The sequence below is a fragment of the Lissotriton vulgaris genome, chromosome 2_1, assembly GCF_964263255.1.
Source record: "Lissotriton vulgaris chromosome 2_1, aLisVul1.2, whole genome shotgun sequence".
Lineage (NCBI taxonomy): Eukaryota > Metazoa > Chordata > Amphibia > Caudata > Salamandridae > Lissotriton > Lissotriton vulgaris.
This window is the reverse complement of record NC_141687.1, coordinates 1,735,971,850-1,735,989,356: the sequence shown is the minus strand read 5'-3', so window position 1 is coordinate 1,735,989,356 and position 17,507 is coordinate 1,735,971,850. Positions and strand designations below refer to the sequence as shown.

The window sequence follows — 17,507 nt, the reverse complement described above, 5'->3', positions numbered from 1 at the left end:
AAGTAAATTCAGTTGGAGTTACCACTCGCTCCATAGATGAAATAAAGAAGAGATGGTACGACAACCAAAGAGAGGCTTGCAGAAAGGATTAAAGAGGTGAATAAAACTGGTGGTGGTACATCATCTGCAGACCAACCTACACCCCATGAGGAATTAATAGAATCAACCCTGCTTCCAGAGAGTGTGAGTGGAGTGGCTAACATTGATAGCTCAGACCCTACACCAACTACACAAGGTAATATGCATGCAAAGAAGTCCATAGAATGTATGTAATGCATGTGTGTGTGTCCTGTACTCAGTTTGATAAAGGTGGAAGTCTAGTGAGACTGTTAAACCTGTAGAAAGCAATGCATCATGGGAGTTGTAGTGCAATAATGATTGTCACACATATCATCATAGAAATTCATGAGTTGTTTGCAATTGATAATGAAGGTAGAAAAACAGTGTAGTCCAAGTAATTGTCATCACTGAAAATACTTTATTTGTAAGAAAAACAAACTCATTTATCACACTGTAGTAATACGCTCGTAGACGGGGTGGAGATTAAATAAGCTTTAATCACAACAGGTGCTGCTCAGCAGCTCAGCTTGTACAGTTCAGGAATAACGACAGTTACATAGGAATGGAATACATTAGAAGAGTTCCAGAAAGACTAGAACAATACATTACACACACTCTACATTCACAGAACAATCAAGGGAATCCAGGGAAGAAAGTGACTTGGATAATTCACCCCAACATGTTACAACTGATACAGAAGAAGGAGGCACAGAGGCCACTGCCCTCAATCCAAATATGCACAGAAAGCGCAGACATGTTGCCCCTCTACCAGCAATGGAAGATGATGATAATGTACATGGAGGTACAGTGGCCGGTGAGACTGACACATTGTTTCCTCAAGACTCACAAGGCCAACCACAAATACCAAGGAGGCCACGGTCATTCAGGTTGGAGACATGTAGGAGCAGCAGTGGGCAAATTGAAGGTGGCACTCTTTTTGCTGGCCTTGAGGAGGATATGCTTCATGTTCAGCGCCTGCAACACAAGGCCCTCAGGTCAATCAATAGGCAGCTTTTGAAATTAAATAACAAACAAGAAGGCATGGCTGCATCAATAGAAAAACTCTGCCTGACCCTCGAACGCACAGACACTGCTCGCAACAGGGCTGCACAGACAGCACATGTGAGGATGCAAGGGTACACAAAGGCAATTAACAGGCTTTGTTCTATCACTAGCAATTTCACCTGGTGCAGCATTAACATGCAGCGTGAAATGAGCGACTGCACATGTGACATGGCTATAAGTTTGGACAAAATGGCCTCTGTGTTAGAAATAATGCAAACATCCAACTCTGGCGCAAGCGCTCTCCTTGGCTCAGCTGATAGTGAGGACACCTCCAGTTGGAGCAGTAGGAACCCCACTCCAACAACTCAATTGACCCAGAGCAGGAGTGGAAGGCGTGCTAGTACAGTACCTGAACAAGAAGGCATGCAATCACAGGAACAACCTGCTTCCAGCCGCCTGCGCAATAAATAACTTTTTGAATGGCAATTTATTCATCATTACTGCATCATTGTGGAAGCTGTCTTTTGTTCCACTGAAGGACATTTTCGTTTCCTTCATTTTTAATTTAACATTTCAGCACAATGCACCATGGTTTTTCTGTTGTGGATTAAAACAACAATTGCAAACATGAGTCTGTAGTTTGGCTTTTCTTTTTTTTTTTTTTTTATTCCTCATTTTGCAATAGAGTGTAATTGGAGTTATCAGGAACCCTCTTCTCTGTTTTCCGTCAAAGCCCATGGATTCTGAGGTGTTCAGTTTTCGTGTTTTCAGAGTGAGGTCCCCTTATGTTCTTTACACTTTCAATTTCTAACTGGGGGGGCTGGCCATCATAGCAAATCACGCAAGCATGTTGTTTGTGTTTTTTATTGCCATTGCATAATCATTGGAATATATAGGCCAAGTTCAAGTTCAAGTTCGAAGATTTGTATAGCGCGCTACTCACCCAGAGGGTCTCAAGGCGCTTGAAGGAGGGGGGTACTTTACTTATCGAATATCCAAGTTTTTAGTTGCTTTCTGAAGGAGAGGTGGTTCTGTGTAAGTCGGAGGTGGGTGGGGAGAGAGTTCCAGGTTTTGGCCGCTAAGTAGGAGAAGGATCTACCCCCCATGGTGGATCTATGGATGCGCGGAATTGCGTCGAGGGCTTGGTTGGACGATCGTAGTTGGCGGGTGGGGGTGTAGAAGGACAGGCGCGTGTTGAGGCATTCGGGTCCTAAGTCGTAGAGGGCTTTGTGTGCATGGGTGAGGAGACGGAACGTAATTCTCTTGTTTACGGGGAGCCAGTGGAGGTCTTTCAGGTGGCCGGGAATGTGAGCTTGGCGAGGGATGTCTAGTATGAGTCTGGCTGAGGCGTTTTGGATGCGTTTGAGTTTTTTCTGTAGTTTGGCTGTGGTTCCGGCGTAAAGGGTGTTTCCGTAATCCAGTCGGCTTGTGACCAGTGCGTGGGTGACCGTCTTTCTTGTTTCTGTGGGGATCCAGCGGAAGATTTTTTTGAGCATGCGTAGGATGTTGAAGCATAATGATGAGACGGCGTTGACTTGTCTGGTCATCGAGAGGGAGGAGTCCAGGATGAAGCCCAGATTACGTGCGTGGTCCGTAGGCATGGGTGCGGTTCCCAGGGCCGGTGGCCACCATGAGTCGTCCCAGGCAGAGGGGGAAGAGCCTGAGATGAGGACTTCCGTTTTGTCCGAGTTCAGTTTTAAGCGGCTGTTCTTCATCCAATCGGCTACTTCTTTCATCCCTTCGTTTAGGTTGGTTTTGGCGGTGTTTGGGTCTTTGGTGAGGGAGAGGATCAGCTGGGTGTCGTCAGCGTAGGAGATGATGTTGAGGTTGTGTTGGCGCACGATGGATGCGAGGGGACTCATGTATACGTTGAAGAGGGTGGGACTGAGTGATGATCCTTGTGGTACGCCGCAGATGACTTCTGTGGCCTCTGATCTAAAAGGGGGGAGGCAGACTCTTTGGGTTCTTCCGGCGAGGAACGAGATGATCCAGTCCAATGCTTTTCCTTGTATTCCGACGTTGCTGAGGCATTGTATGAGGGTGCTGTGACAAACTGTGTCGAAGGCTGCGGAGAGGTCAAGTAGGATGAGGGCAACTGTTTCTCCGTTGTCCCGTAGTGTTCGGATGTCGTCTGTTGCTGCGATGAGGGCGGTCTCTGTGCTGTGTTTGGCTCGGAAGCCGGACTGTGAGGGGTCGAGGGATTTGTTGGATTCGAGGAAGGCGGCGAGCTGACTGTTGACAGCTTTCTTAATGACTTTGGCAGGGAATGGGAGGAGCGAGATGGGGCGGCAGTTCTTAAGTTCAGTGGGATCTGCTGTGGGTTTCTTCAGAAGGGTGCTGAGTTCGGCATGTTTCCAGCTTTCCGGGAAGGTAGCGGAGTTGAGGGAGCAGTTGATGACGTCTCGGAGATGGGGTGCGATGATGGAGTCTGCTTTGTTGAAAATGTGGTGGGGACATGGGTCGGTTGGCGATCCTGAGTGGGTGGAGTTCATCAGGCAGATGGTGTCTTCAGTGGTGATTAGGTTCCAAGCGCAGATGTTGTTCGAGGGGGGTATTGGTTCGGATGTGGGCGGAGAGGGCTGGTCTCCGGACTGGTTTTCAAAGCTGTTATGTATGTCGGCGATTTTGTTGTGGAGGAATGAGGCTAAGGAGTGGCAGAGGCCTTGGGAGGGAGTGATGTCATTGGTGCCGTCAGTGGGGTTGGTAAATTCTTTGACGATGTTGAATAGTTCCTTGCTGTTGTGGGCGTTGTTGTCAAGTCAATCCTTGAATGCTGATTTCTTGGTGGATCGGATCAGTTGGTGGTATTTGCAGGTGGCATTCTTGAAGGTGTCCAGGTTGTCAGTGGTAGGGTTTTTTCTCCAGGCTTTCTCGAGGGTGCGACAGAACTTTTTGGATTTCTTATGGTCATTGTTGAACCAGGGGGCTTTTTTGCTACCTTGCTTGATTTGATGGATTTTCGAGGGTGCTGTGTGGGAGGCCAGTGGATTGTGCTGTTTGTAATCGGTTAAACTTTGATTCTTCCCAAATTTCCCAGTAGTTAAGCTTTTTGCTAGGTTTCCCTTTTCTATCCCATTTATTTATTCTGTTTATAGAAGCCACCCATTCCAAATGTGTGGGGGCAGCCGGTTTTATCCACTTAATACAGAGTTCCCTACGAGCTAGTAAAATCAGCATAAATAAAAGGTTCTCTTCTTTGATTGTTAAAAGATTTAACCTCTCATGCCTGCTTACCCCGAAGATAACAAGATCCATACTTACAGTTATTGGTCTTCTTAGTACTGCATCTATAATTTTGCTCACTTCTTGTCAGAAACCATCAATCTGGGGGCACTGCCAGAACATATGCACATCGTTCGCCCCTGCCATGCCACATTTGGAGCATACTTTTATATTTGGGCCGCTGAATTTAGATAATCGCTTTGGCGTCCAATAAGCTCTGTGGAGAGTGAAGAGGTGGGTTCTCCTTAAAGTAGCAGATTTCGCAATGGTCCAACATTTGCTCAAAGATACTTGCCACAGGTTTTGGAGATCCAGCAACAGCAGTTTCTTCCCCCAGGTTGCTTCTGGTATCACGAAGTTTTCTTCCCCGGCTTCTATAAGGGCCCAGTCCCATAACGTTTTTTCAGCGGGGCGCACTTTAACATGTTTATTTCTATGGGCTTGTTCCCGGTGTTTTTTTCTTTTATTGTTTTTGCCCACCCATTGAGCTGGTAAAATTAAAATTTTGAGAGGGATGCATTTGTATTTTCCGACAGAGTTTTCCAATCTAATATGTTGTTATCCACCAATAACTGCCCCCAAACTTGAAACCCTGATGTTTTCAAAGGTAAAGCTAGCTTGTCCTTGAGGCACTCTGGAGTTCCTGGAGAGTCCCATATAGGTGCATACTAACTATAATAGGGTATATTCCAGGTGCACCTTATCTGAAACCAAAGCTTTGCCATTGAGCTCAATGTCTTTAATTTGACTTTCTTAAAGTACTTGGGGTGGCCATATTTGAATAGAAAGTGACCGATGTTATTGGTCATTGCTTTTAGATGTTCCGGATATAGATCGTAATTACCCAGCAGAATTCTCATGTGTTTAAATTGAAAGGCCCTATAATATTCAAATAAGTCTGGACAGGCAATTCCACCTCCTGCTTTACGTCTTCGCAGTTTTGCCCATGCTATTCGTGTACTTTTGGAGGCCCAAATGAAACTCGTTAACTCTCCTTGTATTTTCTTCAGGGTTTCCTTCTTAAATTCTAAGGGTAATGCACTAAACAGACATGTAAATTTGGGTAAAATGGGCATTTTAATTAGATTAGATCTACCAAGAAATGTCAAGGGGAGTCCTCCCCATGTTTTTAATAGCTTTCTCACCTCCGCTGTTACCCTATCTAAATTTGTCTTGGTTATCTTATATAGGTTTTTTACAAGCTCTATTCCCAAGTATTTGATTTTTTCTCTAGAGAAATTGCTATTTACTTGGGTATTCCAACTCATAATCTCTGTTTTGTCTCGATTTGTTTGATATCCTGATACCTTCCCAAAGTCTTTTAGGGTTTCTTCGATTGTGTAGATGGAACTTGCATAGTTGTTGGTAAAAATCATTAGGTCATCTGCATACAAGGCTATTTTTTTTTCCCATCCGCGGTAAGTAAACGGGTTTATTTCGGTATGGGCTCTGAGTTTCTTTGCTAGTGGTTCTATGTATAAGTTGAATAGGAGTGGGGTTAGGGGGCATCCCTGACGGGTCCCTCTGTGTATTGATATATTCTCTGTTAAGTTCCCATTTACTAAGACCTTAGCTCTGGGTGTACGATAGAGTTCTTTAATTGTTCGTTGAAAGTTTTCTCCCAGATTATATTTTTTTAATGTTGCGTTCAAAAATGCCCTGTTCACTCTATCGAATGCTTTAGCCGCGTCTAAGGTTATTATGGTCAATGGAATTTTTTCAGCTGTCGCTATGTCTATTGACCTGATAAGTTCTTGGGTTAGATCTTGCAGATGCCTGCCCTTTATAAAACCTTTCTGGTCTTCTTTTATCAGTTTTCCTGCAATTCTCCCTAACCTTTTTGCTAGAATCTGCGTGAAGATCTTGTAGTCACAATTAAGTAGGCTTATCGGGCGGTAGGATTCACATTTTACAGGGTTCTTGCCAGGTTTTAACAAGATGCTTACCACTGCTTCATTCCATGAGTCCGGAGGTTTCTCCTTCTCTATATAGATTTTATTTAACAGGTTTGTGAATGGTATAACCAGAACGTCACTTAATTTGGTGTATAATTCGTTGGGAAGAGCATCGGGCCCTGCAGCCTTACCTCTCTTGGAGACTTTCAAAGCTTCTACTACCTCCTCTTTAGTAATCGGGGCGTTCAACTCGTCTTTTTCAAGACTTGTTGCTTCCGGGAATTCCAAGTTTTCCAAGTACTTGTTAAGGTCCTCACTTGAGGGAGATATGTCTTCCATGTACAGAGATGAGAAGAAATCAGCAAACTCTTTCCTTATTACATGTTCTTCTGGGCTTGGGCTTGTAGCGTCTTGCGGTAGGATTTTAAGTATCTTATTTCTGCATGCGTCGGCCTTTGATTTCCACGCTAGGAGTTTGCTGCACCCCTCTCCATACTCATAATTGGCTAGTTTGCTTGCTTCCCATCTTTCCCTTACTTTGTTACCTAAAACACCCGTTAACCTTTCTTCTTGGATTCCCTTATCTACTACTCACTTTCTTTTTTTTTCGAGGTCCAACTCAGCTTCTATTAGGAGTTCCAGGTTTTTGATATTTGTTTCTAATGTTCCTATTTCTTGGTTTGTTGCTCTTGTTTTGTATGTGGCTAGACTAAGTATTTCCCCCTTATTACTGTTTTGTATGCATCCCATCTGACTTGCTGTGATGTCCCCTCTTTATTGTTCTGAAAAAATTCTACTGATTCAGTTTTAAGCTGATCAATGATTAACGTGTCGTTAAAAATAGTTCGATCCACTGTCCATCTCCCTTCTGATTGATCCTCACCCAGATGAATTGCCAGTCAGACGGAAGAGTGATCCGACAGCAGGGCTGGCAGATGTTCAACTTTGTGCACCTTGTCAATTAATATTTTATCGATCACAAAGAAGTTGATTCTGGATTGTATAGCCAATCTTTTATTCTTGAAGGTAAATGGGTATCTTTTGTCACCTTTCTCCTTCCATATATCCATCATCAACCCTAGATCTCTTTTATAAATCCCCAGCCACTCCCTCATTTTAAGTAAATTTACTTGTTTCATTGGGGGCTGGCGGTCTATCTTTCGGTCTGGTATTAAGTTAAAATCCCCCCCTAATATCACTAGAGAGGTGAATGACAACAACTGAGTAAACAGGTTTTGTAAGGGGATAGGGTCATCTAGATTAGGTCCATAGTAGCCAGCTATGGTGTATAGGGAATTATGGATCCTTAACTTGGTGATTGCCCATCTATCTTTTTTATCGAATTCTATCTGTTCTATTTTTGCTTTTACCGATTTCTTAGAAAGTATGGCGATTCCCTTTACCACACACTCCTGATCTGTGCATACATAGCTATCCACCCAGTGCAGTTTTTTTTATAATTCCTTCCCATTCCTTCTTTAATAAGTGTGTTTCTTGTAAAATAATAATCTCACTGTCTGCCACCCTCAGATATTCCAAGATTCTTCGCCTTCTGCTAGGTATTCTAGGCCCATTTACATTCCAAGATAGAATATTTACCTTCTTCCCCATCTATTCCCTTTTCTTTTACCCACCGCCTTCCCGTATTTTTCATTACTCTTTGAGATGTTTGAGATGAACCCTGATATCTCCTTTTTTCATCTTTGCAATTCGAGGATTTGTTTTCTGCATTTTTTTCCCTCTTTTGCTCCCCACCCTTGTGCATTTTTTCTTTTGTTTTTTTCTTTATTGTGTTGTGCCACAACCCTCCCTGGGGAAGCCTCCCTGCTTTCTCTTTGGGCTTCGTTTTTAGCCCTTTTGAGCTCCGTAACTGACCTTTTTTTTTATTTGCATATTTTTATTTATTTATTTATGTATATATTTTTTTGTTAATTATATACTCATTTTTTTTTCCTCTCCCTTCTTTTCCTTTTATATCTTTTACCTTTGAGTCTTACTTCATCCTTAGTTTAAAATCTTATTGTTTTTGTTTTCACTGATTTAAGACTCTGCTCTCCTTCTGTAATTTGAGACAACGAAATCAGGAGTGTGCCCCGGACTCACTTCTCACTTGGTCCTTCATCTGTTCCAGGAAATTGGCTACTTCAGCAGGCTCCCGTATGTTATGCATTTGATTCCTCCACATTATTCTGAGGGCCGTGTGGAATTTCATTTGTACTGTGGCCCCTAGACTTTTTATTTCCTGTCTATACTGGCCTAATTCCCATTGCCTGTCCTGGGTGGCTTTCGAGATGTCTGACTGTATCTTAAATGTCCACTCCTCTCTGGTGTAGGGGCCGTTTTTTAGTGCCTCACTCAGAATCCTCTCTTTGATTGTGTATGTTTTAAAATTTATCAAGATTTTCCTTGGGTTCTTTCTTTCCTTCCTCTTACCAAAGGGATCTCGATGCTCTCTTTGAATATCGTCCTCTAGGCCTTTATCCTTTGTCCACAGAAAGTGTTCCTCCAGAAGTTGTACTATGAATTTTTTGACTTCTGTACCTTCTTTCCCTTCAGGAACATTTAGGACTCTCAGGTTGTTTTTTCTAGCCTGATTTTCTACGGATTCCAACTTCTCATTTGTACTCCTGTCGCTCTCTTTAAGCACTCTTATATCTTTTTCATTCTTATCCACCTTCTTGTTGGGACCCTCGACCACCAACTATTTCTGTGACCCTGTCATTGAGGGCAATTATCTTGGTATCTAATGCTTCGCAGACTTCTTGAATTTTACTTTGGTTTAGCTCTGATACCGCAAATTTTGCCCTCATTTCTTCCAGTACTTTTTCCAGGAACTGGTTTGTTGTATTGAGCAGAGGTGCAGAGGATTCAGATTGATTCTCCGTAGAAGTATCACTGGGTGATAAGATTGATTGATCTACTGTAGAAGGAAATTGCGTGGCAGTTACATCTTCAGGGGGTGGTGGGACCTTCAATTGAGAAGTAGAGGCCATGGCCTTACTTTGAATGGATTCCGTAATCTCCCCTTCCACTATTGGAAATCTTGTTAGAGATTCTTGTTGATATGGCTGAGATATTCTTGAATTTTCAGTCAAGGAGACACCTTTCACTGCAAATGGTAAGGTTACCAAGGAGGTGATTTATTTGTTTGCTTGTCCTTCTATAGTTGTAGCCACCTGATTTTGCTCCTGAAGTTTAAAATAGGACCTGAGGGATGGAGTTACTCGTTGAGGGGGGTCCACCGTGCCTCCTATCCTTCCTGTTTCTTTTGGGTTTTTCCTTTTGGTGTAAAAGTTTTCAGGGTCTACCTTTGATGGTTTCCTGTAATTTCTTCTGGTGCTGCGTGGGGTGATTATTTGTTTAATGGCAATTGGAGTTGGAGTGGTGAGCTTGAGGAATTGCTGATTCCTTAAGCAGTAGCTTGATATCACTTTCTCCTCCTCGCTTGATGTTATTTTTACTGGTGCTTTTGAGGCTTCGCTCTGTATCTCCTCACTTTGAGGTGGCAATAATGCTCCTCTGTCCTCCTTTGCTCTCGCACCACTTATCCCCCATTCTCATTCTTTTTTACTCCCTCAGTAAAACCTAGACCCTTGCATGTGCAACTAGTTTTTTTCATCCGCTGCTCTGCTTCCGTAAGGGCAACAATCCACTTCACTCCTTGCATGTCTATGTTTCCTCCACCACGCATACAGGCAAGCGCAAGGACCCCTTCTTCTTTTTTTAAATTAGATCCCTTTATTTCTTCACCCCCCTGCCTTCTTCTTGCACATCTCTCGCTATTCGCTCCTCCAGTCTGACTGCCAGCACTCACCTTTGTGTCTTTCTTTCCACGCTCTCCCCTCCGTTTCTTTAACTCTCCTCCGCTGCCGCCTCCATTGTCCCTGAAGGTCCTAGATCCCTCATTTCTAATTTGCCTCTGGCTCTCGTTAGCGCGCTGACACTGCCCTCCTTCCCCTCCACTCCCTCGGAACAGGAAGGGAATTCTGCTCACCGCTCTCTGGTATGCGCCGAGAGCCTTTCGCCCTGCTGCCCACACTCCCATTTGTAAACTGATGATGCGTCTCTGCCTCTCCGAGTGTGAGGAGCCAGGACTCGGAATTGGAATCGGATTTGGATTCTGTAGGCACAAACCTCCCAGGCCGATTCTCACTCGCCGGGGAGTCACAGCCAAGCCCACTTCCACCGGCATGTAAGTTTCAACAATGTTTGTTTGTTTCAGAAGGAAGAGATTGATTGTCCGTATATCGTGTCCTGACTTTTTTTTTACCATTAAATCATTTTGGAGAGATAATCAATAAAGGCAGGCAAATTCCCAATTGCTCTAACATTTTCCTGCTGTCTGCTGTCGTTCTGGCGTCCTAAAAAAGAAAAAAAAAAGTCAGTCTCCACGGAGCTCCCGACCTAGCTTCTTAGCCGGCCGCCATCTTCCCCCTGCTCTGTTAGTGTGGCTTTTCCTACCTAAAAATAATTTTATGTAATCTCTGTCCTTCTTTGTCGGCCTGCCATTGTTCCAGCTCCTACTACAGCCATTCTAGGTGGAGGTATGTCATCATCATCAGATGAGTCAGACTCACTCACTTCAATGTCTATGCCTTTGCTCATGGCCATGTTGTGCAGCATTGCACATGTTGTAACAATTTTACAACAGGTTTCAGGACTATATTGCAATGCTCCTCCACTTTTGTGTATGCATCTGAAACGGCTTTTTAAAATTCCAAATGTATGTTCAATGACCCCACGTGTAGACCGGTGTGCCCTGTTGTACCGTCTTTCACTTGCATTTGCAGGATTCAAGTATGGTGTTAGGATGAAATCACGCACTGCATAGGCACTATCACCTGCATGTGAAAAAAATATAGTATCTGTATGTTCCATTTTCAAATGATGGATGGATGGATGGAGCTTTGCATGAGTGTTACTCACCTAGCAGGTATCCGTCTCCAAACTGACCAGCACTCAGACGTCTATGAATTGCGCTATGTCTGAAGATAAAGGAGTCATGTGTGCTCCCTGGATACTTGGCCATAATGTCACTGATAATGTATTTGGCATTGCATATGATCTGGATGTTGAGAGAGTGGTAGCTTTTTCTATTACGAAATACATATTGAGTGGCTGCAGGTGGAGTGATAGCAATATGAGTTCCGTCAATGCATCCAATCACATGTGGAAAGCATGCGATTTGATAGTAATCCAACTTTGTTTCCTGTATGGCTTGTTGTGTATTTGAGAAATATATATGATGTTGGAGTCTCCTCAGCATTCCATCCAGGAACACATGAAAGAAGCGTGATAGGCACTTTGTGACACTCCACCAACCTCTGCAATGACACTTTGAAAAGACCCTGACGCCAAAAGGTGCAGTGAGCACAATACCTGCACATGTGTTGGAATTGATTGTGTCCTGGCTGTAGGATGTTCCAAAAAAGGTTCCAATTCATTAATGAGGTCCAAAATGGTGTGTGGATGAAGTCTGTATTTGTCATATATCTCCTCCTAAGTCTGCTGGAACAGCGTAATGCGTATTCTGAAGATTCTCTCCTGTCTCTGTCTCCTCTGGGCAAGAGCTTGAATGTGCAGCCTCCTGGCAATCAGGTATAGTGCAGCCATTTTGGAATTTAAAATAATGCATTCTGGGTGCCTTTTTATACTTTTTTTTCTTTTACCACCTGCTTGTATTTGGTGTTAATTGCAATTTCTTATTTTGCGATTTTCAGAAATTCGCTAATTGCGATTTTTACATACATCCTGTTGCGATTTCTTAAGCTGCGATTTCTTGTTGGCGATTTTCGCAAAACTCAAAACATGCAAAATAAGGAATCGGAAAACAATTCTCAGAAAAACACTTCTCGCACACTAAGAAATCGCAAATATTGTGATTTCTTAAAACTTCAATGCGATTTTTTCATACATGCCAATTCCATTTTATTTTGTCGCAAACGCTGGGAAATTGTGATTCGCAGCATTTGTGACATAATAAAACTTTGATACATCGCCCCTAAACCTCTAGTGTAGTATTTCTTCATATGGCTTCAAAGGTTTTTCAGATTTATTTGTAAGGTCAGATAGTGAGCAGGAAGGGAAAGAGAGTTGATCAACAGCTGGGAACTAAAATAAACTTGCACAAAAATGGAGCACTTGTCATCTTCCGTCTCTGATAAATATGTTCTGTTGTTGATCTTTTAGCTATTGCTCCGGTGGCAAATGGGACTGCAAGTCACAACCCTGCTCAGGATTCTGCATGCTTGAAGGTGGCTCTCACATCACCACGTTTGATGGAAAAGATTTTACGTTTCATGGAAATTGTCCATATGTCATCTCAAAGGTACCTAACTGTCCTCTGCACTCAATTCTGTTAGCACAATGGGCAGCTGTCCGGTAGTAAAAGGGTAGATGAGCCAAGGTTAGACTGGAGTTCACAGAGTGTGGAGGCTACCTGCATCATTGTTTTTTTTATAAGCCTCTAGACACCACCCCAGCACGAGAAAATGTTCGCAGCCCACAGAGATTTTTCTATTTGGATATAAAAATTTGGAAGTCGCCGAACTGCTATATGAACCTAAAGATTGCATTGACAAGATCATGAAGACATTTTTAGTTTCTAAATATATAGATGGTTTAGAGCACTTTATTTATTATAAAACACAGCATTCTGCACCAGGAACATAACTGATGTTGTTTTTATGCTCTTTGCTTCAAAACCTGCCTGCTATCGTGCCGATCCAAAATGCAAGTCACATCAGGTGTCTTCTTGTCTACCCTCCAATATGTCTGTATGAAAGGCAGGAGAAAACATGCCGAAACCAGTGTAGACACTCTGCACATTTCCCCCACAGACTTGAAATCTCCATTACTTCCTTGCTCTCAAAACTACTGAGACCCAGGTAATGGTAATTCAGGGTGTCAAAATAATGGGGATACTTCTGAGGCGCTCAAATTTGAGGCCTTTTATGTGTCCTTAATGGGCTTCATTACAAGTTAGGAGAAAATATGTGCAAAGAAATGAGGTGGCTCGAGTTAACGATGTAGGATGGTATCTTTGAACGTGTTTCATCCTGTTATGAGTTGAATCCCTACGGAATAAGGAATGTGTCTGGGATTTTCCAGGCAGAAGAATTCCAAGTTCTGTGGGATTAGGTGCACCTCTCTACCACTTGTTCTGAGCAGGTGGTAACTTTGTGCAAGGGAGTCAGTGATAGTCAGGGACAGGTGAGGGAAGTGGGCAGTGTGGAAGTGGGAAGGGGACGATGTTGCCCAGCAAAGGGGAGCATCAGGTCTAGGGCTGTGGCCTGCTGCCGATTCCAAAGTGGATTTTATCAGCCGTACTTGCCAGGTGTTAAAATAAAAGCTAGTGTTCAGCACCCTGAAATTCCAAATCTGGAACGACGGCCCCCTTATAAATTGGGCAGGGCTGAATTCTACCAAGGAATTCGCTTCTCTCACCAGGGAGCAAAACACAAGAGGCACAGTAAGTATAGATTATTTGTGAGAAAGTCTGAAATTTTTTAAGATACTGCCAGCAAGGCAGGCTAACAGTGAGCTCTGATTGCAATGTGCATGTTTATCTTTCCAAATCTGGAACGACGGCCCCCTTATAAATTGGGCAGGGCTGAATTCTACCAAGGAATTCGCTTCTCTCACCAGGGAGCAAAACACAAGAGGCACAGTAAGTATAGATTATTTGTGAGAAAGTCTGAAATTTTTTAAGATACTGCCAGCAAGGCAGGCTAACAGTGAGCTCTGATTGCAATGTGCATGTTTATCTTTCATAGATATACTGTTGATTAAAATTGTTATACATATATATCGACTGCTGCTAATTAATCATTGAATAATGGGCAAGCTCAAAGATGTTTTTTAGCCTCCCTGTTCGACTTGCTGGTCTTAGGGTGATATTCTCTCAAATTCTTTGCCTTTTCCGCTCTTCTTTTGCTGAATTACTTGTTGTTGGCCTTAGAACTCTGTGCACTTTACCACTACTAATCAGTGCCAAAGTACTTGATCTCACTCCCTAAACCATGGTAAAATTGGCTTACACTTCATTGGCATATTTAACTTACTTATAAGTCCCTACTAAAGTTATATACCATATACCCAAGGTCTGTAAATTAAACGCTAGTGGCCTGCAGCACTTATTGTATCACCCATTAAATAGCACCCTAAAACCTGCTTCAGGCCTGCCATTGCAACCTGGATGCAGTTTAAAAAACAATTAAACTTGGAAAAATAACCCCTTTGCCTAGTCTAAACCTCCCTTATTAATACACAGAAGTCACCACTAGGACATGCCCTAAACAGCCCAAAGGGCTGCGTGCATTGTATTTAAAAAGCTGGATATGTACTTTTATGGTAGTGAAAAACCATCTATTTATTTTTCTCTATTGTGAGGTGTACTTCTCCCACAGGATAAAACTATGGGGCTGATTACGATGGCGGACGGAATTAAGTCTGTCCGCAATCATCCTGGGTATTGGGACCGGCTGCCTATATGGCAGCGGTCCCACACATGACATTACAATGTGACTACCACTGTGGCGGTTTCATTGTGCATGTTTACCATTGTGGGGGGTGCTGCTGGCTGCTGCATCTTCCGCAATGGTAAAAATTCATGCTGTGGATTTCTCGGCACTACGTGGCAGGCACCACGTGGTGCCTGCCACCTGGTGCAGTGAACTGTAGGGGGCCTGTTACGGGCCCCCAAAGTATATCCCGCCAGCCTTTTAATGGTGATTGAACCACCATAGACAGGCTGGCAGGAATGCAGCATCCAATTCTGCTGAGCGGTGCCTGCTAGGCACCGCCACCATTTTCTGGATGCGGTGTGGGTCAGACAGGCAATCGAAAGGATTGCCTCTGTCGGACCCGTGGCAGACGGGCTTTCCGACCGCCAGGCACACCATCCGTCATCCTGATCTGGAGGGCAGTAATGGCCACACGATGGTGGTGAACCCGCCACTGGCGGGTTCACCACCATCATAATCACCCCCTATGTTACCTTATTACATTTAATAAGTGTTAATCTTCGTTTGGGAGCAGATGGAAATGCTATGTTTAGTGTCTAAGGAATTGTAATTAGAAAATCCTCTTTAATGGTAAAACTTGATGTTCAGTCACAATTCTCAAAATGCCACTTTTAGAAAGTTTGCATTTTTTGTTCTAACAATTGGGTGCCTGTAGCCTGTTTCCTGGGTCATATGACTAGGTGTAGTTGGCAGCTGTCCTTGGTGTATTCCCCCCCTCCCAGACAGTCACACAAAAGGGAGACTTGGAGTTGTATCGGGGCTGTGCACAGCCACATTCACATTGCGAAGACACTGACTCAGCCCACACAAAAAAACTTCACACTAGCCTTTTGTTACTTCAGATATCCTGGGACTAGGGCAGAAATTAAGGAAATTCCAGACACTATATGTGAGAAGGGAATCCTAGAAGTTTCTCCCACTTTAAAGCTGGCATGAGGTATAAAATTAGGTTTTTCAGACCCAGTCTTGAGTTTTCTTCTGGATCTGCGGAGGAGTCTCAGAGGACTTGTAATTTGGAGGACTGCCCTGCTGCACCAAGGGGACTACCCTTCCACCTGGAGCTTGCCCTGTCACTTTAGAGGACTGCCCTGCTGCGTGAGGCCTTCTGTCCTGCTTGAACCCAGTACCACCAGAGTGACTCTAAAGCCTAGTTGGCTGGCCTCCAGATAAGAGTCACAGGGACAGAAAAGGCTCCAGCCATCTTAAACCTGCCAAGCCTTAGTGAGTTCTGACCCTCAAATTGGTGTCCCTCCAGTCTTGAAGCCTTGGAAATGGTGCTAACGGTGTCCAGATAGCCCCAATCCAAAACATTAGGCAAACTGTGCTATAAGAACTGAAAAGAGGCCAAGTCCCATATTACTGAAAGGGTGCCCCTTCACTGTTTGCGCCATGGGCACCTTTATGCAAGTGCACCAGGTGCAAACAGGGAAACTGCGCCCTATTGTGAAGTAAGCACTGCCCTCAGGGCAGCCATGAATACGCACTGCCACCAGGGCAGCACATTCAAGGAAAATATAGAGCAGATGTTTAAGAGCTGCTCTGTGTTTCTGTGTGCAGGCAGCAACCCACCTGCACTTGCAAAAGGGATCAGACATCAACTTACAGACAGCTGCAGTGAGTTACTGCACCCACCTACAGGAGAATGTCGGGGGGTCCATGGGACCCGATTTCACCCCTTGAGTTGGCTGCTCTCAGGTAGCGCACTGATAGGGAGCCAGCCACCTTTTTGTGGTGTACTTGCCTCCTAATGGCATGTTTGCTTCTGCTCAAGTCAGTAATACAGAGTAGGAGTAGAGGCAAAGTGATTCCTTTATTTGCATGGAGTCACGCCCCTCTGCAAATAAAGGAATGCCCTCTCTTAATGTCGCTGGTGCTACATCTACACGAGCGCATCTGCAACCCCTGCTGTAATACCAAAGGTCCCCAGGAGGCAATCAAAGTGGGTGCAAACACCAGTTGCGCCCCTGGGGCAGTTTCTGTAATACAGTCCCAGAATACACCTGCTTGCCCATGAGCCCAGGGTGCATCACCGAATGGCCTGGCTACATGGTAGCATTCCCTTTATTGTGCTCTGAGCAGCAAATCCTATTCAGCACTTCCTTGCAGAAGGGATATCCTGTTTCGTTGATCCCTTGTCACCTACAGCCAGCAGCTTTGTTCCACTGGAGATTTTCGACTTCCAAAAACAGAGTAAGCCTGTACGTAGAAATCTTTACCACAACCTCCTTCAGTGGCTCCCTGATGACGACGCCTCCTCCTCAGACACCTACAGCTCTCTTGACCCCATTGAAATTCACCTTCTAAGACATTTTTCTGCAAAAAATCTTCAAAGTCCAATGGTAAGAGGAGATCAGGCCCAATCTACTTCATGTTTTCCAACCACGTTCCATTGAGGTTGGCCATAACTTTTGACTTTGCCCCGATCTCATGTGACTAGATGTCCATGGTTAGTTCTATGATCTTGTAGGTGCTAGATTGCACTAAAAACGTTAAAAATGCTAGTTTTACTGATTGGATTTTTTCACTTTGGAGTGAAATAATTTACTATATTTCATTCTATTTTTCCAAATTAGTGGGGGATTTTTCTTATGTTTTATTTTCACTTTATTACTGTTTAAATCCTGCATAAATACCTTACATAACGCCTCTAAGTTAAGCCTGACTGCTTTTGTGCCAAGCTACCAGAGACTCAAGTATAGGTTAATTTAGTGACTTTTAGTGGTTCACCATGCCAAAGATTGCGGCTGTTGCTTGAGAGGTACCCACATACCCCTCAACCAACAACCTGATTTCTCACACT

At 43.8% G+C, this 17,507-nt stretch overlaps 1 protein-coding gene across 1 annotated transcript in view; it reads left to right on the top strand.

Moving 5' to 3' along the window:
- LOC147733208 (mucin-5B-like) overlaps positions 1–17,507 on the top strand; it is an 875,769-nt gene that overhangs the window by 322,019 nt on the left and 536,243 nt on the right. The window contains exon 9 of the mRNA XM_086957740.1: positions 12,372–12,510. Coding sequence (XP_086813866.1) covers positions 12,372–12,510 — 139 coding nt within the window. The remainder of the gene's footprint in view (positions 1–12,371; positions 12,511–17,507) is intronic.